The sequence below is a fragment of the Rhinoderma darwinii genome, chromosome 5 (assembly GCF_050947455.1).
Source record: "Rhinoderma darwinii isolate aRhiDar2 chromosome 5, aRhiDar2.hap1, whole genome shotgun sequence".
NCBI classification, from domain to species: domain Eukaryota; kingdom Metazoa; phylum Chordata; class Amphibia; order Anura; family Rhinodermatidae; genus Rhinoderma; species Rhinoderma darwinii.
Genome location: NC_134691.1, coordinates 101737984 through 101765023, shown reverse-complemented (window position 1 = coordinate 101765023; position 27040 = coordinate 101737984). Strand labels below are relative to the sequence as shown.

Here is a 27040-nt window from a genome sequence, read left to right as displayed (position 1 = left end):
TATCTGTTGCAATGAGGCAAGTTTATTTAAGCTGATGTTTCAGAAGACGCAGCAACCTGTAACAAAGCAGAGGAGGCGTCGTTAGATGTCTAATGTGAATACATTTGTCACAAGAAAAGGGGGCTTGTTAAGATGTGGATCCTAAATTAGTGTTGGCATCTGAAGTGTTAAATTTTTCTTCTTCTAGTAAGAACTGAATTCAATCCTTGAGGTCAATTCTAGCAGACACTGGCTGGGGATGTAACTGTTCCTCTGCAGTTTTGAAGATGAGGTGCAGACATTGACCTCCATGTTCCCTGCTCAGCCGGAGAGGCGCATAAACCGGACATGCGCATTCAGAAGACCTTACTAGATGAAAAATGTTCGGCGCATGCTCTAATGAAAAAAAAGCTACTTATGGTACATTAAACAACATGTTAATGTGATTTGCAACAAAATGTTATGACATCTCCCAGAAATGCAACTTCCTCTTTAAAGAAGTTGTTGTTGGTTGTTTTTTTTAACAGGAGGTAGAGTTACATTTTTAAAGAGATACTATGGTGAAAATCTACATTACAGACTCCTCTAGGATCACTAACGCATACAATTTTTGACTCTTCATTTTGTTAAAGCAGTGGCCCAAATATGTTCAATTCTTGTAGTGATCTAGATGTTTTAGGCTTAATACGACTCCGCACAAGAGCCATTTATTTTGTCCCAATAACTGGATTGAATCCCATCCGGAAAAACATTCACAAAGTATTTGTTTAGAAAAGATTTCCCTGCTTTGTCCTGGTGTGATTCCGTCCCTATCTTGGCACTAAATATACAATTCCCATATGCAGAATTAGGGCCATCGGAATGTTCAATGTATCCCAATGTCCTGCACCTCCCATTAACCCCTTCCCACCATTTTTCGGATTTTCACTTTTTTTGTTTTTTCTTTCCCACTTCCAAAAGCTATAATTTTTTTATTTTTCAGTTTATATAGCCATATGAGGGCTTGTTTTTTGCGGGACAAGTTGTAGTTTTTCATGGCACTATTTATTTTACCACATAATGTACTGGGAAGCTGAAAAAAAAAATTCTTTGGGTGAAACGGGCAAAAAACAGCGATTACGCTATATTTTAGGGGATTTGTTTTTATGGCATCCATCAGGCGGTAAAAACTACATATTCACCTTATTCTACAGGTTGATACGATTTACGGCGATACCAAATTTGTTTTACCACTTTAAAAAAAATACAAATATTTGCTAAATTAAACAAAATCTTTTGTGTTGCCATGTTCTGAGAGCCATAACTTTTTTTCTCATTTTTCCATCAATTTAGTGATGTGAGGGCTTACATTTTGCAGGGCGAGCTGTAGTATTCACTAATTCCATTTTGGGGTACAAGTGACTTTTTGATAACTTTTTTTATTTCATTTTTTTGGAGCACGAAGGTTCCAAAAACCACCAATTTTGCGTGTTTTTTTTTTTATATATATAATTTATTTTTATTTTTTTATTTTATTTTTACGCCGTTCACTGAGCTGGTTAAACAATGCTATATTGTGATAGTTCACACTTTTCCGGACGCGGCAATACCAGTTATGTTAACTTTTACATTTTTTTAACATTGATTTGAGGGGACGCCTCCTGATTAACACTTTAAATGCCGTGGTCGCGATTGACCACGGCATTTAAGGTGTTAAACGGGCGGAATCACAGTGAACTTTGATTCCACCCTTCCTTATTGAGGGTGTCAATGACAGTCTTCTGGACAACTGTCAGCAGTCTTCTCCGTGATTGTGTAGCCCACTGAACCAGACCGTTGGACCATTTTTAAAGGCTTAGGAAACCTTTGCAGGTGATTTGTGTGTATTCGCTGATTTGAGTGACACCTGGAGTCTACAATGTTCAACTTTTACCCAATATTCTAAGACAAAATTTTGGGTTTTCATTAAAGTGTAGCTAGACGTTTGACAAACTTCTGACATGTCATAGTGACATGTCAGAAGTTTTGATTGGTGGGGGTCCAAGCACTGAGACCCCCACCAATCGCTAGAACGAAGCAGCTGAAGTGCTCGTGTGAGCGCTCAGCCGCTTCGTGTCTGTTCGGCTTTTTCCGGAAAGCCGATGTATCGGAGTACGGGCTCATAGATTTTCTACTGCGTACGTACACCGATACATTTATTTCTGGAAAAAGCCTAACAGACATGAAGCGGCTGAGCACTCACACGAGTGCTTCAGTTGCTTCTTTCTAGCGATTGGTGGGGGCAGGGCCTCCATCAGCAATTTCAGGGCCCCCTACAGCTAAATTTTCTGGGCCCCTCTACCGTGGCACCGCCTGTTAACGGTACTTCGTCCAGCACTATATCATGGTACCCAGGGCCGCCATCAGGGGGGGTATTAGGGGTACTGATGTGAGAGGCCCGGCCAAACCTAATTGAAAGGGGGGCCCGGCAAACTGCCGCGACTTGCCTTTGGTAGAAAAAAAACAGGCCCCTGCAATGGGGCCCGTTTTTTTCACCAAAAGAATGTCGTGAGCTGCGGGCCCCCCTTTCAATTAGGTTTGGCCGGGCCTCTCACATCAGTACCCCTAATACCCCCCCTGATGGCGGCCCTGGGTAGCATGGGGGTCGTCATGGGGGCCGTCAAACACCGCCGCCCGTGCGACCGATCGCGCGTACCCGCAAACTCCCCCGCTCTTTAAGGAATTTTGAGGCAGATTTTTTTTCTGCCTGCAAAATACTGTGTGAACAGGGCCATACTTAAACAGCACTTTGAGACATTTTACTCACTGTGTCAGAAGAGCTGCTGGCTCCCACTCCAGTCCTCGTCAGGCGATGTCTTCCAGGCGATGTCTTCGGTCCAGACGTCCAGTCCTTCACCTCCAGCCAGGCTCCAGGTAAGTTCTGTCCATGTGTGTCTGTCCATGTTCTGTCGCATCTGGGAGCGCCCAGGCTGTCGCGGGTGCGCGCTTCCGGGCTTTCGCGGGTGCGCGGGCGTTCGTGGGTGCGCGCTCACGAGTGCGAACGCGCGGGAGTTTCCTTGTGTGCGCGATCGATTTGACGGCCCCCATGACGAGAGGGGGGTCCCGCAGCTCACGACATTCTGTGGTGAAAAAAACGGGCCCCATTGCAGGGCCCATTTTTTTCTACCAAAGGCAAGTCGCAGCAGTTGCCGGGCCCCCCTTTCAATTAGGTTTGGCCATGCCCCTCACACCAGTACCCCTAATACCCCCCTGATGGCGGCCCTGTGTGGGGGTCTCGGTGCTCGGACCCCCACCAATCCAAATTTCTGACATGTCACTATGACATGTCAGAAGTTTGTCAAACGTTTAGCTACACTTTAAAGAGGCTCTGTCACCAGATTATCAAATCCCTATCTCCTATTGCATGTGTTCGGCGCTGCAATGTAGATAACAGTAACGTTTTGTTTTTGGTTTTTTTAAACGATAATTTTTGGCCAAGTTATGAGCAATTTTATATTTATGCAAATGAGCCTTTCTAATGGACAACTGGGCGTGTTTTCTCTTATTTCCAACTGGGCGTGTATTGTGTTTGTAACATCTGGGCGTGTTTACTTGTTTTACTAGCTGGGCGTTGTGAATAGAAGTGTTTGTCAGCATCATATGTCCGCATCATACACTTCTATTCAAAATATAGAAAAAACTATATATATATTTGGTATCGCCATAATCGTATTGACCCACAGAATAAAGTTAACATGTTGTTTTAATTGTACAGTGAATTCCGTAAAAACGGCGCGCAAAAAACCATGGAGGAATCGCTGTTTTTTTCATTTTCTACCCCACAAATATTTTTTTCCCGTTTCCTAGTACATTATACGGCAAAATAAATGGTGCTACGAAAAACGACAACTCGTCCCGCAAAAAATCAAGCCCTCATAGTACTATATCGACGGAAAAATAAAGACGTTATGGCTTCTGGAAGGTGGGGAGGAAAAAACGAAAATGAAAGTTGTTTACGACGGGAAGGGGTTAAAAGAAAAAAATTCTGGAACTAGATCACTCTGTGTGTAATGAATCTATATAATGGGAGTTTCACTTTTTTAATTGAATTACTGAAATAAATTAACTTTTTGACGATATTCTAATTCATTGAGAAGGACTTGTACACAAAAACTTGATTTAAAAAATAAGTCATTTTCTGAAGACGCATTCCCTTTAATGTATCCCTGTCCTATTTTCTTACATACATGAATGCATGTAAACTGGGGCACATATTTAATACTATATTGTAATATACTTTGAAGTTCAGTTTATTTGATACACAGATGGCTTCTATGTATACACAAATATATTAAATGCATACATTTCTTCAGCACAAGGGTACTACTATGATAAGCAAACTCAATCAGGATTTATATAGCTCCCAGTAAACGCAGTGGGGGCAATATATTAAGACTGGTGTCAAACACCAGTTTTAAATTAATTTCCGCCACCGATAAAGGCACCAAAAATATTCAGAGGCGCACGCCTCTTATTATATTTGGCACATTTTTGGGCTGTCTTTGGCGACAGAAATGCAAATCTATGCCAGTTATAAACAAGTGTAGGTTTGCAGCATTTTTAACGCCAGCTTCTGGCGTAAATTATGATACATCTCTCTAATTCTAGGGGAGGCCCAGCCGCCTTCAGCTAACCCCCACCCGTTTTCTTTGCCACTTTTGGAAAGTGGCGAGAAGTTTTAGCACGACTATGGCATTCACCAAAATCTGTGACTATTTTACACCAGAAAACTGGTGTAAATCTGTTAATATATATGCCCCAAACTAAGCCTGTATGAATCCGTCTTCAGTTTGCTCCCCCTAGTGGCAGCCTTGTGTTGCAGAAATTTATATATTTAATAAATCTGCGCATATATAGAAACAATTTCTGCATCAAATAAACAGAGCATAGATTATTTTGGCTTTGTTCTCATCTGCATCAGAGTCTCTGTTAGGCATGCTGCGTTATTTTGTCTGACAAAACGACAGACATCATGACTAAAACATGATGGGACCCATTAAAGGGAGTGGATTTAGTCGAGCGCCATTAGTTTCCGTCAAACTGCTCCGGTTTTTCATTGTTCTGCTTCTATGACCGAGCAGAACAGAAAATCCTACCGTATATGTGAACAAAGCCTTACTTGCACTCTGCTTTATGGCAGATGCATAGATTACCTAAAGAAGTATTTTCTAAAAAGGGTAATGTGAATAAATCTCATGGTGACAGTTCGGCTCTGTGATCGAGATCGCAAGGGTTGACAGTTTTAAGGGACAGCCCTTGGTCTAACAAAGGTCCCTAGGGCTGTCCTGAGATATTCCATTAAGGCGTGTATCTTCTGCGCCCTTAAGACCAAATTAGCTACTTCCTTAAAGGGGTAATGATACATTTTGGCCCCAAAATTTTTTTAAATACTGTACTGGTCCCTCAGCCTGGGTTGTCAGTGCATGACACCGGGATACAAAGAAGATAAAAGAAAGAGGAATACCAGTCATGCACCGCCCTTCATGCCAGCACTACGCATAACACTGTTTTGTCTGGATTACTTCTTTAAGTTGCTTAAAATAGAATTCATAAAGCTCCATAGTGTCCCCCAAACAGTGCCTGCCACACAGTGGTCTATAATAGTGTCAGCCAAACCGTGCCCCCCTTCGTAGTGGTAGCTACAGGCTTCTGATTGGTGTTCCTTTTCTCTATGGGAGCGTCTATTATCCGTGCACGCAAGAGGGGACCGAGGTACCGTCTAATGACGGAAGGAGGCTTGTGTATTTTTACAGCCGAGGTGTGTACACCAATGGTTAATAATACACCATTCTGTAACCCCTTTTCCAGAAATATATTCTTACCTGATAAGACATATGTTAAGTCTGGGATGGTCTGATGCAACCTTCACTATTCTGAAATTCCTTGACCCTTGCGCACTGTTTATGATCAAGCCCATCCATGACAGATGGACATCTTGTGGCAGCAACTGCTATAGCAATGGCGTTTCCATGTTCAGTAAAGGAATGCATAGACCTGGCCTCCGCAAGATAAGTGATAGATGGTGTGGCGCTCCTTCTTTGCACCTCCTCCACTGGTACTGCTCCTGAGACATACACGGGATCCTGTTTGAAGCTCAAGTCCTGCATTTGATTGCCACTATTTGGTTTGGTAAAGCTTTGCAAATCCTGTTCATGCCTTGAAGGAAGGGCATTTTCAGTTTTCCATTCACTACTGCCAACGAAAATGGAAGGAGAACTTGCAATTTGCTCGGCTTCATCAGATGCCATGTATGTTGGAGACGGCATCCGCACTGGTTGCACGTTGGATAATGGAGGATGGCTCATACATGGACAGAATGGGAATTGCATGTATTTTGATCTTTGATTCGGTAGGTGTTCTGTTCTACACTGTGAATTCACTGTTGGGTCCATTTGCCTTAAATCACCATCTTGATAAAATGTCCAATGGTTTACTTGTTCATTTTCACCTAAATATAAAAAGGTTTAAACATTTGGTTACTAAATATGAAATTACCCAACTGACATTTTCCAATATACTGAAGCCATTTTACGAATATTCCTCATTATTTTATAGCATCAATAAAAATGGAGAAAAGGAAAATAGAGAAAAATGTATACTGTCTGTCTGTAACATAAAATAGACAATATATATTATATGAATGGGATACACAAAAATAACCGAAGAACTAATATAAAAAAAAATGAACGCTGAGCATTAGTAACATGTCATTTTCCACTTTAGCTGATGGTAAAGGAGTTATTTAATAGGATATTCTGATATGTCCTTTGGATGTGTCAGAAAATGATATACTAAAGACCAGATGGCCAGCGCTTCTGAAACCGCAAGATGCACGTTTGAAAATAGATAAGAAGAGGGACTTTTCAACTTCAGTGGAGTTATGGGCACACATGAAATTGATGATATTTGCAGAAGTCAGAAGCTGATAATGAACACAGGGATCTTTTACAGATACCAAGTTCACCTTAGGTGGGTATCCAGAAGCCTTGAATCAAGTCATTTTCTGAACTGTCAATAGTGAAACCTGGGAACCCTTTTAGGTCCAGTTCACATTGAGGATTCTGCATCAAAAATTCACACATGAAAAACGATAGCAGAATACATGGGACTGGGTTTTTAAAAACAAACTATTTAGAAGCTGCAAAAAAGAAAAAAAAATGAATGGAAAGTAGGACATGTTGCGGGTACTAAAATCTGCAGCATGTCCTATCTCTTGGACAGTGTTCACCCATTTCAACAAAATGAGTAAATTCACACACGTATATTGTGAAGATGACAGCTGGACTTAAAATTCTATAAAAACACGCATTCTTACCTTTGTTACATAGCCTGTCCATCGAGTTCCGCTGCACCGAGTTCAAGCAAGTGTGATTTAACTCTGAAACTGAAGATTGACTGGAAGCATCTGAATATCGTTGCTTGTTGCCTTCCCCTGGACTATAGAACTTTTTTTGAACATAAGGAGCATAGAGTTTACCGACTGCTTTATACTGCCCAGGATCTTGGGAAGGATGTCTACAGTGCAGTGTTGGAGTTTGGATACGTGGAGTAAGCTTTATTGCTGATCCTGCTTCATTAGGGACCATTGTAGGGCCGGTTTTTCTGGTAGGGACGGATGCGACTATGTGAACCACAGATGCATTCTTACCAGGGATATATGCCGGCTCATAGCAAATTCCACTTGCTGATCTATCCACAGATATGTGAATTTGGTAAAGATTACATGATGGCATTTCTGTTGTACTTTGTTGGTCTTCTGTTGGTCCAGACTTTATCTTCAATTTGGCTACTCCCTGGGTTGGAGGAGCTGCCACTTGCATCGGTGACCCTACATTCTGTTTAGCTAAATAAATAGCTGATCCTTCAGCAGATGAATGTGTTTGGTCTGGTGGATGTTCTGAGGCATTGGAAACAACTCCAGGGAGGTTTGCAACATTTTGTAGCTTTGAAATGATTGTTTTAGGGGTAAGATCAGTAAAACTGGGAGTAGCTCCATCTGTCAGTCTACCATTTGATGGGACACCTCTCGGTAGTAAATACTGTTCATCAAGATCTTGCCCTCTGGTGGTTGGGTTAACCGCTTGACCGGTTGACATTTTAGGGACTGTTCCATTGAGAGATGCTTTCTTCTTTAAGGCTGTAGTTGAATGAGACTGTTTTTTGGATGACACTTTATCTAATCTTTCAGGATCTCCGGCACTTTGTTCTGCAGACCCTGAACTTGCCTGTTCCTGCTGCTGACACTTTACATTGACTTTACATGCTGCTACTGCTGGTCCTGAATCTTTCTCTCCAGGCTGTAGCTGACTAGAGACAGCATGTGCACTGACTAACAGATTTGATATATCACGGTGCAGCAATGAACATTTTACAGCTTCTTCCAGTACAGCAGGCATGTCTTCTGGGATGGAAGCATTACCAGAACATGGATCTTGATCACCAGAATATTGCTCTGTCTCCGTTTCTATCATTTCAGATTCTGCTTTATCTTTTGCAACTGGGGTGTCTGGTATTCCTGATTTTGAGTCCTCAACAGGGCTAAATTTCACCTGGGTGTTTTCTGTGGTGAAGGAAAAAAAAAAAGTTTTAATTTGAGTTTCATTAGAAATTTAGCCCATGTATTTTAGATTAAAACACACAGGATAAACCTGCAAGAGGACTGAGTTACGTATACAGATTTACTAAAGTTATTTCTGCCCCATTCAGAATTATGTTCCATGGACCTAAAGTCACTTTTTCTTTTTGAGCTGCACGTAAATCCCCTCACTGCCCTAGACCACAAGAGATGTTGGCGGTGAAACCCTTCAATACCCTAAATAAACCACCAGGGATTTGGATATTATCCCCTTTACTCTAGACTACCAGTAAAGGTGGCATTAACCACTTAGCTAACTTAGATCACTAGGGCCCACTTGCTAAGGAGCCGCCCGGAATACTACGAACTGCCCTGGTGTAATCTCGATCTATGCAATTGTTATCTAGAGTTTCGTAGTTTTTAGGTTCTGGATGATGTACAGGGTGTGCCATTTATATGGATACACCTAAATAAAATGGGAATGGTTGGTGATATTAACTTCCTGTTTGTGGCACATTAGTATATGGGAGGGGGGAAACTTTTCAAGCTGGGTGTTGACCATGGCGGCCATTTTGAAGTCAGACATTTTGTATCCAACTTTAGTTTTTCAATGGGAAGAGGGTCATGTGACACATCAAACTTATCGAGAATTTCACAAGAAAAACAATGGTGTGCTTGGTTTTAACGTTACTTTATTCTTTCATGAGTTATTTACAAGTTTCTGACCACTTATAAAATGTGTTCAAAGTGCTGCCCATTGTGTTGGATTGTCAATGCAACCCTCTTCTCCCACTCTTCACACACTGATAGCAACACCACAGAAGAAATGCTAGCACAGGCTTCCAGCATCCGTAGTTTCAGTTGCTGCACATCTCGTATCTTCACAGCATAGACAATTGCCTTCAGATGACCCCAAAGATAAAAGTCTAAGGGGGTCAGATCGGGAGGCATTTCTTCTGCGGTGTTGCTATCAGTGTGTGAAGAGCGGGAGAAGAGGGTTGCATTGACAATCCAACACAATGGGCAGCACTTTGAACACATTTTATAAGTGGTCAGAAACTTGTAAATAACTCATGAAAGAATAAAGTAACGTTAAAACCAAGCACACCATTGTTTTTATTGTGAAATTCTCGATAAGTTTGTTGTCACATGACCCTCTTCCCATTGAAAAACTAAAGTTGGATAGAAAATGTCTGACTTCAAAATGGCCGCCATGGTCAACACCCAGCTTGAAAAGTTTCCCCCCTCCCATATACTAATGTGCCACAAACAGGAAGTTAATATCACCAACCATTCCCATTTTATTTAGGTGTATCCATATAAATGGCCCACCCTGTATAACACTATTTACCTGGATGGTTTGCTGCGCTGATTTATAAGGAACAGTACAGTACGCAGGTTCCTAACTGTTCTGCCCACTATCCACAAAGGCTTAGATAGATGATAAATTATTTTTATGTGCAATGCACTTGGTGATCCGATTCTATGCCTGTGTGGCATACTACTTCATGTGTCTTTTTTCAGCCATACTAACTATGTAATGTTGACCAGCTATTACTTCTACAAGTTTCCAGTTTAAAAGAACAACTGCCCAGCTTACCAGAACAGCTATAACAGGGCAGCAATCTGAATATCGCACTTGTTGAGAAGGTGGTATTCTATCCGTCCTATCATATATTTTTTTACAGAAATGAATGCCCTGGGTGGATAACACGGATTCATTTAATACTATGTTAAAATATGTCTGTCTGCTCAGTATGTTTCATACAGAGATTACTCCTATGTTTGGCACATTTTGCTAGACATGTTAGACACTTTTCTATTTCTTATACCACCTCTTCGCTGGCTTTGTTTTGTGGCACAATTTTGGCGCACTTTGGAACATTTTAAGCCACATGCCCTTTAAGAAATAATTTAGAGAGAAAAAAGTGTCTAGTGAGATACAAACATCTGTTCTTTGGCGCATTTGCTTCATAATGAAGCCTAAAACTTGATGCGACATTCTGTGCCAACAACGACCGGTTCTAGGCGCAATCACATTAGTAAATCTGCCCCAGTATGTAAGCACAGTATGTAGAGTTAGAGCACGATTACCTTGTCTGCGCTGAAATTCTTGTACAAGGTCCTTAAAGTCCATAGAAGAGTTTTCTGTAAGTAAAACACAAACTCTCAACAGTTCCTCATATTCCAAGAAGAATCATGAACTAGTTTTAATGAGTTTCTATAATGTGAATGGTCTTATCGTGAGTGGAAAATAGAGATCTAATATATTGATTAGGTTAATATACAGTACTGTGAAAAAGTATCTGCCCCCTTCCAGGTGTCCCCATTACAGCATTACAGAATATTTTTTGCACTGAATGCTTGAAGTAACTCTCCTCTCAGCGCCAATAATGACAATATCAAGCACTTCCTAGAATTTGATGTTTTCGATCATAACCGGTAATGCTACAGCTTCAATCTTTGGACAGACAACTGGACATTTTCTTTGATAGTTTTCTACTACACTGCACAATTCATGGTTCCTTCAATACTGGCAAGTTGTCCTGGACCTCGGGTAGAAAAATATCTCCACACCACCATCACCATGTTTTCTAGTTTTGATTTGCCTGACCATAACTTTATTTTTCTTGCTTATGTACTGGATCCAGTCTGTTTTGCAAAACTGAATATAAAAACTGATTGTCTTTTAATGTCTATCCTATGGCCACAACACCCAGACCACCCGAACGGAACTTAGGACAGCATAGGGTTCTAAATTTCTGGTCGCAAAGTGTTTGTTGGGAGGAGAAGGAAGGGAATAGCTGGCTATCACAATGACTAGAATTATAGTCCTTTATTTTTAAAACAATTTTCCACATATGACCTTCCACTATTTCCTTTAAAAATACAAGACAATGGTCCACATTTACTAATGCTGTCTAATAGTTAGACAGAGTAAATTTAGATCAAGCACCCACAAATTGCGCTTAATTTATCACAGTGCTGCATGACAATTTTGGCCCATCTTCAATCACCTGTTAGACACTTTTCTCTTCCTTAAACCACTTTTGGTTTGGCTTAGTTTGCGCCAGAATTTTGTGTCTTTTTTTTTTTTGGGCAGATGTTAAAGAGGCTCTGTCACTAGTTTAGCAATGCCCTGTCTCCTAGCTAATCTAGCTGTCATTTTCTTGGAAGCCACACCCAGTTTTCAGTAATTCACATCCCTTTTATTGATAAATTGTGCCAAAATGTAGCAATTTTTCTGACACATTCTAGACCCAGACACAGTAGATAATCTACCCCACTCTTCCTGATGTTGGCTGTCACAACAAAATTGCAAGCTCATTTTGGCCTTCAGGACCAGCCCCATTTTTTTGAAATCTGATGCGTCACTTTATGTGGTAATAACTCTGAAATGCTTTCACCTATCCAAGCGATTCTGAGATTGTTTTCTCGTGACATATTGGACTTTGTTAGTGAAAAAATTTGGTCAATAAATTCAATATTTATATGTGAAAAACACCAAAATTAGGAGAAAATTTGCAAAAATTAGCATTTTTCTAAATTCAAATATAGCTGCTTGTAAAACAGATAGTGATACCACACAAAATAGTTACTATTTCAGATATCCCATTTGTCAACTTTGTTTGCATCGTTTTTTTGAACATTCTTTTATTTTTCTACGACGTTACAAGGCTTGGAACTTTCGCAGCAATTTCTCACATTTTCAAGAAAAATTCCAAAGGCTATTTTTTTCAGGGACCAGTTCAGTTCTGAAGTGGCTTTGAGGGCCTTATTTATTAGAAAGTCCCCATAAATCACCCCATTTTGAAAACTGCACCCCTCGAAGTATTCAAAACCGGATTCAGAAAGTGTTTTAACCCCTTAGGTGTTTCTCAGGAATTACAGCAAACTAGATGTGAAATTCACAAATTTCTTTTTTTTTTGCCAAAATTCATTTGTAATAAAAAAAAAAAATCTGTAACACAGAAAGTTTTACCCAAGAAATGCAACTCAATATTTATTGCCCAGATTCTGCCATTTTAAAAAAATATCCCACATGTGGCCCTCGTGTACGAATGGACTGAAGCACAGGCCTCCGAAGCAAAAGAGCACCTAGATGGAGTTTGGGGCCTCCGTTTTTAGAATATATTTTAGGCACCATGTCAAGTTTGAAGAGGTCTTGTAGTGCCAAAGCAGTGGAAAACCCCCAAAAGTGACCCCATTTTGGAAACTACACCCATTTTAGACCCACGCCAGAGTTCAGAAGGGAAGGAGCGACATTTGGATTTTGGAGGGGAGATTTTGCTGACCCCATTTTGGAAACTACACCCCTCAAGGAATTTTTCTAGGGGTGTGATCAGTTTTTTAACCCAATAGTGTTTTTGCAGAAACTTGTGGAAATCTGGCATGAAGAATAACATTTAATTTTTTTTTCAGAAATGCGTCATTTCTAGGACATATTGTTCCTACATAGTACATGAAACGGATGAAACGCACCCCAACATTTATTACCTAGTTTCTCCTGTGTCCAGAAATACCCCCATTTAGGCCGTAATCTGCTACATGCCAACACAGTGTGGCCCCAAAGCAAAGAAGCACCCTTTGGCTTTTCAGAACATAATTTTAGCTTGAATGACTTGATGGGCCCCACTCCATGCCTACAAAGGATTTAAGCTGGCAGAACGATCTGACACCCATAGAAGTGACCCCATTTTGAAAACTGCACCCCTAAGGTATTCACGTAGTGGTTTAATGTGTGTTTGTACCGCTAGGTTTTCATAGCCAGAATCATGGTATTTAGGTGGTCATTTTTCTACCAAATCTATTATTTTTGGGGCATGGTTGCCTTCCACAGCATATTAACCCGTAGAAGTGTATGTAACTATGTCGTGCTAACAAAGCAGATGACCAACAAATGTGTCAGTCCACAGCTGTTAACAAACAGTTAAAGCAGGGAGAATTAAAATTAGAACTGTATTGGACTAAAGGGCAATATATTTGAGAACTGGAGGAAATTTTTTTAGAACTTGAGCATGTTCACATGATGAAAGAACAGGGCTTTATAATGACACTTTAGCCCCATCAATCTCTATATCAGAGACGAACGTGCCAAGGAAGGTTGGCACAGCATTACAGGTCCCTGCTCGGCAAAGTAGGAACCGTAATGTGCGCAAAACAACCAATCATCTACAGAATATATAAAAGGGCAGTGTCCAACACCATCTTTATGGACAGTAAAGGATCACTAATCCCCTAAGATATTGTCAGTTTTCCTGGAAGTATTTTCGGGTTTAACAGGTTGTGCAAAAACCTGAAAAAAACAACAAAAAAGCTCATAATGTATTGATCAGGAACAGCTCGTAAATTGAGTAACCTCCAAATATAAAGAACTATGTCCATATCACCAAACAGTTTATAAGAATTAATAGAACAGCTTTATATGGCAGGACATAGTTATAATAATAGGCAAACACAGTAAAATTATTTTTAAAAAAATGTATTGAAGGAATATTACATTTATATGAAATGATGCTGTCAAATAAAAATGTAATTTTTATCTCAAGTATGCTATTTCAGTGATTCCAACTGACCTTATTTTGAAAACTCCTACACTTCAAGATATTCATCTAGGGGTATAGTGAGAATTTTGTTAGGGTTTTTTTAAAAAATATTTTAATTTTGTGTGACCAATTATAATGTGAAACCACGTAGGTATTTATCTAGGGGTATAGTGAATTTTTTAGGGGTTTTTCAAACATTTTTTAATTTGGTGTAACTAATTATAACGTGAAACCACTTTAGGTATTCATTTAGGGGTGTAGTTTGACTTTTTCGTTTCGTTTGGGCTTTTAAATTTTAGTAAGTGGGCAAAAATATATGAAAATAAAATTACTCCGCTTCAAAAATCTATTTAGAATGGCCAATTTGTAAAATGAACGGGTGTATAAATAAAATAATCTAAAACTCAGTGGAGGTATGGTAAATTTTGAAGCATTCATTGATGCATAGGCCTGGCTTTGTGGGGCATGTCTCGCACTAGTGGATAGTGTCTTTCCTAATGCCTTTTTTGGAACACACCCGACATCTTTTCTGGGGTCTTGTTTTCTTCTCAGTGGGGGGTATTACTGAGGGAAAGTGTTGGCCTGGGACTATACGCCAACTGTAATCTCGCGAAGAAGTGCCCTTGCCTTCTTCGTTGTCAAAAGGGCCTTGATAATTGTCTCCTGAAATTGGAGAAATGTATTTGTATTGCCTGTGTATCTGGACACCACAAATGCGTTATACATTGCCATTTGGGTGAGGCGGACTGCCAGCTTCTTGTACCAGGTCTTACTTTTCCGCATGGCACTATACGGCTTTATGACCTGATAAGATAGATCCTACCCACCCATAAAGCGGTTATAATCCAGTACGCAGGCAGGCTTGGCAGTTGTGGTGCTGGAGCCACGAACTGGAACGTGGATGCTGCTATCCTTATGGATGCTTGATAGAATGTGGACATCTTTCTTGTCCCTATATTTCACTAGCAGCATATTCTCGCTGCACATTGCTTTGCTTTCTCCTTTTGGCAATGTTTGACCCAGGAGGGTTTTGGGGAGGACCTTAGAATTTTTTTTTTATTGTGCCACAGGCCACTGTTGCTCTTGCCAAAAGGCACTTTTGGAGAGGGATGCTGTTGTAAAAATTGTCTATATAGACATTATATCCCTGGCCAAGTAGCGGGTGTATACAAGGGAAGGGGGGCACTCTGGGGGATTCATTTTGGAATCCCTTCCCTCATAAATCCGGAAACAATGTGTGTACCCGGTGGAACTTTTGCAGATTTTATAGAGCTTTATTCCATACCGGGCCCTTTTATTTGGAAGGTATTGACGGAAGTGGAGCCTTCCCTTAAAACTGACGAGAGTCTCGTCGACCACAATATTTTTACCTGGGGTGCAAATTTGGCCAAATTTTAAATTCAAATGGTTGATGGGGGGGGGGGTGGGTAGCGGGTATTATCTGCGTAATGCAGAAATTTGAGGATGACCTCAAATCTTTTTCTGGTCATAATGTTGCCATAAAGGGGGGTATAATATAGGACATCCGATGACCAGTAGCCCCTAATGCTGGGTTTCTTTGAGGCCCATATTCAGTAACCGGCCCCAAAATTTGCAAAGCTCCTGAGTTTGTGGGGGTCCAAATTTGGCCTTTGGAATAGTAGGATGTGGGATTATGGGCGAGAAATTGTTCCGCATATAAATGAGTCTATTTGACCATTAAATTTATGTACTCGGTGGAGAAAAATAAGTTGAAAAAATCAAACTCTCCGAACCCCGTGGTCTCCACTTGGATTCCCGAGGATGCGGTGAAGTCAGGGACCTGGGGAGCATAATTGGTAGCAGGCATCTATATCGCCTCACTATTGGGGGGCTGGTCAGAACCAGCAACTCTTCTGCACTGGGGGGGGGCTTATCAGACTCGCTAGACGAAGATGATGTCAGCATGAACTGCATTTCATCCTCGCTAGCAGAGTCTGTATCCGAGCAAAGCATAGCGTATGTCTCCTCTGGGCTATGAAATTTCTGTGCCATATTGCAGTAATGTACACTACAATGTAACAGATATAATTTGAAAACGTAACTGTCCCTAAGAAAAAAAAAATTTTTTTTATAATTTATATTTTTGTATTAACTAGAAAAAAAACTGCCTCTCAAAAATGTAGAAGCGGGATTAACTGACCGGATCACTGCGTAAAACTGTCACTGTATGTGGTACGGCAACAGTGAATGGTGGCGATCTGTGTGGATCGTATGGACACTGACACGGCTCAATGTTCTCTCACTGGGCAGAGAGCGGGCGATCTGGAGGTATTTAGGCTATTGCCTAAAGTAATATGGCACAGTAATTTCACTGGGGTAATGGGTGGGCGATTTGGGGGCTATTCTCTAATTACTGGGACAGGAGAGATCTGGGGAGATCTAGAAGAGATCTTTATTCACTTTTCTTTAACTTTTCTCACAGGGCTTCACACACCGAATCTCACAAGCTCTCTGACAGAAATGAGCTTGTCAGAGCCGGTGATAAGAAGAATTCTGCGTCTTTTGTTTACATATGCTGTGATTGGTCATTCAAAACTGAATAACCAATCACAGCCATCGACGTCACAGGACCGCTCTGATTGGTCCTGTGCCGGCGAGCGTCTGTTGTCACTTGCCGCCGCGATCTGCCCGTTATCGCCATGTCATCTGACATGGTGACAGGTTAGTGTCGACACGTAACTGTACGTGAGAAGGCAGGAACACACCGCCGCGGATTTTCACATACAGTTACGTGATTGGACGGGAAGGGCTTAAAAAAAACTGCACAAACAAGCAATTGAAAAAAAATTGGCAAAGAAACTGCTGCGCACAAGTAACATAAAGCCTGCACTTACCATGTCTGTACTGCAGTAACTCAGTGAAGTAGAATGAGGCATACTGGGCAATGTTTGCAGGTTGGGTGCACACCACAGCTCGACTCAGGCCCTCCAGCAGTGTTTTTAGGCCGTACGGCACGAGGAGTCTCGGTTTTGTTGACATGTTTCTTTGGAATTGTTTACAACTGCTAAAAGAGGAGTGGAAAGAAAGAAATGAAAACAATGAATAGAACTACATTATGAAGAGGTTAGTAGATACACTATGGACAGTGGCAAAACCCAGGTTGGTCAGATCCCTTTTGCTACTGGGATGTGAGAACCTCTGCAGAACTCCCCCTTCAAGGACTAGTCATTAATATGAAGTTGGTCCCCCCTTTGCAGCTAAAACAGCCTTCGCTCTTCTGGGAAGGTTTTCAACAATATTATAAAGCGTGTCTGCAGGAATTTTTGCGCATTTATCCAGAAGAGCATTTTTGAGGCCAGACTCTGATGTTGGACAAGAGGGCCTCATTTTGCAATCTCCGTTCTCGTTCATCCCAAAGGTGTTCAATGGGGATTGAGGTCAGGGCTCTTAGGGCCAGTCAAGTTCTTCCACACCAAACTCACCCATCCATGCCTTTATGGGCCTTGCTTTGTGCACTGGGGCAAAGTCATGCTGGAACAGAAAACAGCCTTCCCCAAAAAGTTCCCATAAAGTTGGAAGAATACAAATGTCCAAAATGTCTAAGTATGCTGAAGCATTAAGGTTTCTCTTTACTGGATCTAAGTGTCATGGTCAACCCCTGAAAAACAACCCAATAGCATTGTCCCTCCTCCACCAAACTTTACAGTTGGCACAATGCAGTCAGGCAGGTAACGTTCTCCTGGCATTCAGCAAACCCAGACTTGTCCATCAGAATGCCAGATAGAGAAGCGCGATTCATCACTCCACAGAACACGTTTTCCCTGCTCCAGAGTTCAGTGGTGGCGTTCTTTACACCACTCCATCTGACGCGTGGCATTGTGCTTGGTGATGTAAGGCTTGAATGCAGTTGCTCAACCATAGAAGCCCATGCCATGAAGCTCCCGGCACACAGTTCTTGTGCAGATGTGAATGCCAGAGGTGGTTTGGAACTCTGCAGTTACAGAGCAATGGCAACCTAATGCACTATGCGCCTCAGCACTCGGCGACCCCGCTCTGTAACTTTGCATGGTTGGCCACTTGGTGGCTGAGTTGCTGTGGTTCCTAAACGCTTCCACTTTGCAATAATACCACTCACAGTTGATGGTGGAATATCTAAGAGGAAAGAAATTTCATGAACTTGCCGTAACGGTGGCATCCTATTACAGTACCATGATGGAATTCAGTGAGCTCTTTTGAACGACCCATTCTTTCACAAATGTTCGTGAAGGCAGACTGTATGGCTAGGTGCTTATACACCTGTGGCAATGGGACTGAAGGAAACACCTGAATTCAAGGATTAAGGGGTGTGTCCCAATACTTTTGTCCATCTAGTATATAATTTTAAAAAAAAGACATTACGTTTTTAAAAAAACGTTTCCCATTTTTTACGTAAAATAATGTAAACAATAAAAAACACAAATTGTATTGCCGCTTCCGTAACAATCCGAAAAAAAATAAATATTACTATTACGTTATTTATCAAGCATGATGAACACCATAAAAAATTTACTGCCAAGTCCAAGGATGTAGACCTTAATATGTCCCCTGATCTGGAACGTTGATTTCCCAGAACTTTGGCTTTAAAAAAGAATCAGGAACACATGTCATATCTAGGGGTCACCATCCCTTAAACTCCCTAAATTGTTCTCAGGTATCCGAAAACTCCTTGAGGAATGGTCCTGTTATCGCATATCTTGGCTGGGGAGACTGTCCGCTATCTGGCATGACTATTCTTCCTAAATTTCTATATCCATTTAGATCTTTTCCTGCGCCCATCCCCAGGCGTTCCATAGTACATATCCAGGGCATAATTGATACATTTAGCTAAACCAGCCAGGCCCTATGTCTGGAGCCCTGGGGTTGAATTATCTTGCTGTACAATTTTCTCAAATAGCGTTATGGAACAATAACCCGCAATACACAAGGTGGGCATTGTTTACATTCCTTTCTATGTCTCACTTCTCGTTTAATGGGTAATTCATTAAAATGAGCTATCCTAGCCCTAAATCCAGTACAACAGGCTCAGATAAGACGGTCAGTAATGAAGAGAGGTATACTGATGTGATAATGTTCCAACCACCAAGCAAAACCTCTCCCCTTATGATATATTTTACTAACACCCCTCACTGACTACAGAAAATCCAACGCGTTTCAGTGCCACACGTACAAGTGACACATCATCAGGGATTATCGATTCTTTCGGTATAATTATTATTTCACTGTTTTCTGCCGGTTAGCACAATTGTGTGCTGTTTAAACCTCACGGCGCGTGTACGACTCTAATGCATTGGCCGCATAGGATAGGGCTAGGATAGCTCATTTTAATGAATTACCCATTAAACAATATTTTAATCGTTCTATTTCAGGCAGTCAATTTTGACAATTAACGGAACGTAATAATTCTATCATTGTGCTTATTTTTTATGTCTCACTTCTCCCCACGCGCCCTGAAGTGGTGCCCTCATCTGGGCACACACCTGAGTTCTGTTCGAAATAAAGTGGTTGCCTCTTCCTCTGGTATACTCATACACATAATTTTAAACTTATGTCCAACACCTCTTCTTTGCAAAAACTTTTCAATAATCCGGATTCACCCCTCAAGTCAAACCCCCAATACTTTTCAATGGTGTCTAGATCAATATCTCACTGCTGCCTCACATCTGGAACACTCAGTTCTATATTTGAAAATATTTGTAGATTGACCCCTAAAAACAAAGGGATGATTTTTTCTCGGTCATGCAAATTGCATGACCGAAAAACCAACATTTCCCCAGTGCGGCGGTACCAAGTGCCACTCTCTGCTCTGAGTGACGGCTCTAGTGGCCAATCAGGAGACCACTAGAGCCGGCACTCAGAGCAGAGGGGTGGGGCAGGCAATGTGCAGTGGCACTTGCGATCGGCCCACCTGGGGAATTAAACATTACATGACCAAGATAAAAGGTATGTTTACAATGTCCTCCCCTATATTGCTCTGTCTGCAGTTTTGAGGCCTCAAAACAGCTGACAGGTTCCCTTTAAACCCTTTAAGGATGCAGCCTTGTTTTGGCCTTAAGGCTCAGAGCCCATTTTGGAAATCAGAAATATTTCAATTTATGTGGTAATAACTTCAGAATGTTTAAACCTATCCAAGCGATTCTGAGATTGTTTTCTCGTGAGACATTGGGCTTTATGATAGTGGTAAAATTTGGTCGATATATTCAGTGTTTATTTGTGAAAAATAGCAAAATTTAGAAAAAATTTAATTTTTCTGAATTTAAAGAGGCTCTGTCACCAGATTATAAAATCCCTATCTCCTATTGAATGTGATCAGCGCTGCAATGTAGATAACAGCAAAGTTTTTTTTTTGTTTTTTTTTAAACGATCATTTTTGCCCAAGTTATGAGCAATTTTATATTTATGCAAATTAGCTTTTCAATGGACAACTGGGCGAGTTTTCTCGTTTTACCAACTGGGCGTGTATTGTGTTTTTACCAACTGGGCGTTGTGAATAGAAGTGTATGACGCTGACAAATCCGCGTCATGCACTTCTCATCGTTCCCACCCAGCTTCTTTCACTGCAGACACACACCGTGACGTCACCCACAGGTCCTTCAACCTTGGCGTCGGACAGAGAAGATACATCGGCTCCAGGCGTCCGAGGGGGTAATATGCTCATCTCTAGGGAGTTTACTATGCTTACCTGCACATGGCGATGCTGCTGCAGATTCAACTGTACCCTCTGACGCCTGGAGCCGATGTGTCTTCTCTCGTTCCGACGCCAAGGTTGAAGGACCTGTGGGTGACCTCATCGTTCCCACCCAGCGTCTTTCACTGCAGACACAGCGTGACGTCACCCACAGGTCCTTCAACCTTGGCGTCGGAAGAGAGAAGACACATCGGCTCCAGGCGTCAGAGGGTACAGTTGAATCTGCAGCAGCATCACCATGTGCAGGTAAGCATAGTAAACTCCCTAGAGACGAGCATATTACCCCCTCGGACGCCTGGAACCCATGTATCTTCTCTGTCCGACGCCAAGGTTGAAGGACCCGTGGGTGACATCACGCTGTGTGTCTGCAGTGAAAGTAGCTGGGTGGGAACGATGTGATTTGTCAGCGTCATACACTTCTATTCACAACGCCCAGTTGGTAAAAACACAATACACGCCCAGTTGGTAAAACGAGAAAACACGCCCAGTTGTCCATTGAAAAGCTAATTTGCATAAATATAAAATTGCTCATAACTAGGGCAAAAATGATCGTTTTTAAAAAAAACAAAAAACTTTGCTGTTATCTACATTGCAGCGCCGATCACATTCAATAGGAGATAGGGATTTGATAATCTGGTGACAGAGCCTCTTTAAATGCATCTGCTTGTAAGGCTATACCACAAAAAATAGTTACTAATTAACCTTTTCCCGCGCTGCGCCGCAACTGTACGTCCTGGAGAGGGCCTGCTTCCCGCACCAGGACGTACAGTTGCGGAGCGGTTCCCTGCGCACACTGTCCGGGAACCAGGAGGTCAGCTGTCCCCAACAGCTGACACTCCAGTCTTGCCGGTCAGTGGACTATCGCCGCTGATTTCGGCAATTAACCCCATAAATGCGGCGACCGAATGCGATCGCTGCATTTAAGGGATTTGAAGCACATCGGCAGCCCCCACTAAGTGATAGTTCGAATACATTAAACTACGTAGATAGTGTAATGTATTCTAGCAGCAATCAAAGCTGCAAGTCTAAATGTCCCCTAGTGGGACAGGTAAAAAAAAGTAAAAAAAAAGGGAGCAAAAATGTTTTTAAAAAAGTGTAAAAATACACAGAAAAGAAATTATTTTATAAAAAAAAAATGTAATGACTGGGTAGGGAGACAGACAGGTGAGCCCTAATCTACCCGCCACTCAGTCCCTGCCTACTTGCAACGGCCCGTCCTAGGCGACGGTCCCTACTCTCACTATGTGCACGACAGACAGACAGACAAGGGTACAAAGAAGCTAAGGGAAAAGGGGCAGATGCCCACGGCAACACCGTGAGCAACAAGAGTAGTGAACGAGCCAAGTCAAACCAGGAGTGTACGAGGTACCAAACGCAGAGCAAGAGAGTAGTCAGTAAAGCCATGGTCAATATGAAGCAGAGGACAAATAGTACAAGCAACAGAGCCAGGAAACAAGCAGAATCACAGGCAAAGGAGAAGCAGGAAATGAAGGTATAAATAGACAGAGGGCGGGAGCTAGCTCCGTCTGGCCAGGCTGTGATGGGCTCTCCCACTCCTCAGCCTCCCAGCCTGAGTGGTAGACGAAGGAGTCACTCTATCAGACTTAGGAGCAGGTGCAGACTGACTAACCACGGGCGTCGACACAGATGCTGTGTCTGGCAGATCCTTTAGGGGGGATTCACACGAGCGTGTATTCGGTCCGTGCGGGCCGCGTGGTTTTCACGCGGCACGCATGGACCAATACAAGTCTATGGGGCAGTACAGACAGTCCGTGCTTTTTGCGCAGCGTTTGTCTGCTGCGCAAAAAGCGCGACAGGTTCAATAACTCTGCGTATTTCGCGCATCACGCACCCATTGAAGTCAATGGGTGCGTGAAAACCACGCAGGTTGCACGGAAGCACTTCCGTGCGAACTGACTGAAACAGCGCACCAGCTGTCAAAAGGATGAATGTAAACAGAAAAGCACCAAAAGCAAAATGGCGCTCCCTCCCTTCTGAGCCCTGCAGCATGCCGAAACAGCAGTTTGCGCCCACATATATGGCATCGCCATACCCGAGAGAACCCGCTTAACGTTTTATGAAGTATTTGTCTTCAGTGGCACAAACTGGGCACAAAATATTATGCACTAAAATGGCATATCAGTGGAAAATTGCAATATTCACTTTGAACCATCCACTGTGCTTTAACCCCTTTGCGCACTATGAGTTAAAGGGAATGTGTCGCGAATTAAACCTTTTTGTTAAGTAAGCTACTTATTTCTATTATATTTTTTACGTGTTTTGCTGTATTTTTTCTTCTTCCACAGGGTGGAAAGTATTAAAAATTAAATGATAATTTGACATGTTTTCCTATGTTGGCCACCAGAGGGAGCACTTCCCAGAATTACAGCAAGGTGAATAAGGCAAAGCAACCTGCCTCACAGCTGCCGTAAATGTGGGAGGGAATCTCACCCCCCCCCCCCCTCCTACAAGCCAGGAAAAGGTGTCTTCAAATTGCTAAGCAGTGTCCGGCTGCCATTTTGGGTGTAATTGTACAAATGCAGCTGGCAGAAGCTATAGGACACCCCCAAAAGGCTAAGGGTATGTTCACACGCTTACTAAGCAAAGTGAAAACTGCTCCTGATTTTCAGCCATTTTTTAATCAAAGTCACGTTTTTGGTGGCGTTTTTTACGGACGTTTTTGGAGCTGTTTTTCCATAGTCAATGAAAAATGGCTCCAAAAACAGCCTAAGAAGTGATATACACTTCTTTTTGGCGGGCGTCTTTTTACGTGCCGTTTTTGGAAACCGGCCATGTAAAAAACTCCCCGTCGGAACAGAACGCCGTATTTCCTATTGAAACCAATGGGCAGATGTTTGTAGGTGTTCTGCTTTCAATTTTTCAACCGTTTTTCGGGACGTTTACGCTCCGAAAAATGGCTGATAACACTGCGTGTGAACATACCCTTAGACTGATGAAAGTGAAGTGAATGACTTTTCAGTTGACAGGTTCACATGGCTTGTATTTGACACGTTTTTTTTGCGCATTTTACGTGCCAAAAACCGCATAACAAAAGCTTGATTTTGCATGTTTGGGGGGATTTGTGTGTGTGTGTGGGGGGGGGGGGGTGCTCGCGGCTGATTCGTCAAAACAGCTGATAAGCGGCTATGATGGATCAGCGGCGCCCGTGCATACTCCGCTGCACAAAAATAGGACGCAGCTCTACTGCGCGAGAACACACACACAGCACTGCTACACACAGACACACACTCGGCTCTGCTACACACAGACACACTCCGCTCTACTGCGCGCACACACACACACAGCTCTGCTGCATACACACATTTAGCTCTGCTGCACACACACACAGCTCTGCTACATTCAGACACACTCAGCTCTGCTGCACACACACACACAGCACTGCTACACACAGACATACTCAGCTCTGCTGCACACACACACACTCAGCTCTGCTACATACAGACACACACTCAGCTCTGCTGCACACACACACACACACACACACACACACACACACGTTCTTTCCGCCTACGCTCCTCTTCCTTGCGCCTTCGCTTTACTTCGTTCTCGTCTGTGTGGGAACTGCGCATGTGCAGTTCCCACACAGACGGCGCACTCTCCTGAGAATAGAACGGCTCCCGTTCACATTCTCTATGGGATTGTATGTGCCATACAGAATCTTAGTATGTGTCGTTAATCGACACATACAGAGATGAAAAAAAAATGGCAGCCCCCATAGAGAAGTAAAAGTATGAATACATTAGCCCCTTCCCGACATTTGTCGCAAGTATACGACATGGAAAGCCAGTGCTTCCCGCAAAATGTTGTATACTTACGCCAAATGTTTGGCACCAGCTCAGAAGCTGAGCCGGTGCCATCATCGCCGGATCTCAGCTGTATCTTACAGCTGAGATCTGGCTGTAATGGTGGGGACCGAAATTAGCTTCGATCCCCGCCATTAACCCCTTCAATGCAGCGTTCAAACGTGATCGCTACATTTAAGCTGTTTGCAGCTTATCGGAACCCCAGCAATGAAATTGCCAGGGTTCTGGTGGCTGCAATGGCAACCGGAGGCCTAATGCTGGCCTCCCAGTCTGCCTAGCATGGAAGCCGGTCAAGATCCGCCCGGTGGCGGAGCCTGATCGGCTTCCGTAGCCGGCGGCAAGATGGCGCCGGCTCAGGACCTGACATCCACCTGTAACGGCAGGTACCGGAGCTAGCGCCGATCCCTGCCATTAACCCCTTCGATGCAGCAATCGAAAGCGATTTCTGCATTGTAGCGGTTACTAGCAGATCGCCAGCCCTCACCGGCAAGCTGCTATGGCAACAGGAGACACAATGGTCTCCTGCTCTGCCATTACGGAAGCCGATTAGGCCCCGCCAGGAGGCGAAGCCTAATCAGCTTGCTGTCAGTGAATAACTGACAGATCTAATGCATTGCACTACGTAGGTAGTGCAATCTATTAGAAAAAAAAACATCAGACAGTTGGAACTTCAAGTCCCCTAGTGGGACTTGAAAAAAAGTGTACAAAAAAAAAGTATAAAAAAGTGAAAAAAAAAAAGTTTGAAAATACAGCAGAAACCAAGCCCTCATATGGTGACGGAAAAAGAAACAATTAGGACTCTGGCTGCGTCAAGAAGGGGTTAAATAACGCAGCAAGCACAAAACAGGAGTGTGAATTCCATTTTCATCTCTCTCATTCACTTGAAACGCACTGAAATTGGGTGACTTCCCGCGGTAGGAGTCGCGCTCCAGTGGAGCAATGGAAGTTCCCCTGATATCCGTTTATCGCAGCGCCCCAGATTTGTGCAACTTTTTTTCTTTTTGGTGGGGGTGATGCGTTTATGGCAAAGATAAAAATTGTGTCAAGTAGAGGAGGGACTTCCCGCTCTCTACTAATTTGCATATGTAGTAGGTATGGTTTTAAGGTGGCCCCATGGTTTTAAGGTGGCCCTATAAAGCAACTGCTATAGTTCTGCAGCTTTCTACAATTTTGTAACCAAAACTATTAAAGACAAAAAAAATGGAGCTTGGAAAGAATTGAACAGATTGGTTGCAGCAGTACACAAACTACAGTAATTTCTATCCATGAAGCCCATTGTGCATATAAACCCCATCATTTCCCTGTTGTGTCACCACAGGCAGCGGCAGAATAATCGGCTCTATCACAATCTGTGATTGTCGGGTGCGGGGTGTACCTTCTCCAGAGATCTCACTGTGACAGCAGGCAGTGCTTTCATTGCCGCTCAGAATGCCAATTCCCGCTTCCACAACGAGTCCAGATGCGACGTCACATTAGTTTACTTATTTCGTCACACAGCCAAGGTGATGATGATGATGACGCAGAACCTTACCAAGACGCTCCAGACTCACAGATACATAACGTGTACACGAGAGGGCGCTGTGACACGGAATCTTGTTATATAATGAACAGATTTTCCACTTTACATGGACACCAGAGGGCGCTGTTAGCATTTGAAAGAACGTAGCGCTAGAATTAGTTTTGTTCGTACGCAGCTTGCTATGATTCATAATATGGACACCAGGGGGCGCCCTTTCAGAGTTCTTTTCTCTAAATATGCATTTAGGAATTATTGGAAGCAGAGACATGTTAAAATAATGACTGCCCAGAGTAACATGATTTGTAACATCATACTGCTATTTTCCCCTTGTATTGGTTTGCAGCCATTGGCATAAACTTTAACCCCCCTCCCCCGCCCGGCCTAATATTGTCTAGGTCTCCCTTATACTCGCAAAAGCTTTGACACGTCGACGCATGCGCTTTCAGTGGTGGAGAGGGTCAGCAGGGGCAATGTGACCGGTCTGTGGCTACGCAGCCCCCAACAGCAGCAAATAGCAATTTACTTTACAGTAGCACTTCTGTGGGATCAGACCGGGCGGGCTAGCCTTCACTCTCCACGTGCATCTATAAGCAGGGAATTTCTCAGGAATTTCTGGGCCCCAAACAGCCAAGATGTCTGGGCGCCCCCCCCCCCATTGCTGGGGGTGTGGCGCCCCCCCCATTACTGGGGGTGGGCAACGTAAAGTGTGGCACTCACGTTTGTATTTTATACACATTAAGGCCTCATTCACACGACCGTAGCCGTGTGCACGGCCGTGATTTTCGGGTCGGCCTGCTGCGGACTGTCAGCCGCGGGCCGCCCGCAAATCGTAGGACATGCACATGGCCGCCGTCATTGTTTTCAATGAGACCGGACCGCAGAAGACGGCCGTAA

General features: G+C 42.8%; 1 protein-coding gene across 3 annotated transcripts; it reads right to left on the bottom strand.

Annotated features, from left to right (window-relative positions):
* CABYR (calcium binding tyrosine phosphorylation regulated) lies at positions 1–26149 on the bottom strand. 3 transcript variants are annotated; one of them, XM_075826340.1, is made up of 6 exons: positions 26003–26148; positions 16974–17140; positions 10667–10720; positions 7313–8557; positions 5820–6445; positions 1–56 (listed from the first exon to the last, which is right to left on the bottom strand). In XM_075826340.1, exons 2-5 carry the CDS (start codon positions 17116–17118, stop codon positions 5835–5837), a joined length of 2055 nt encoding a protein of 684 aa, XP_075682455.1. In that variant the 5' UTR covers positions 17119–17140; positions 26003–26148; the 3' UTR covers positions 1–56; positions 5820–5834. The 3 variants fall into 3 exon arrangements, with proteins under 3 accessions (XP_075682455.1, XP_075682454.1, XP_075682456.1); XM_075826339.1 differs by having other exon boundaries at positions 16974–17143; positions 26003–26147; XM_075826341.1 differs by lacking the exon at positions 10667–10720 and having other exon boundaries at positions 16974–17143; positions 26003–26149.
* Positions 26150–27040: the final 891 nt, after the last annotated feature.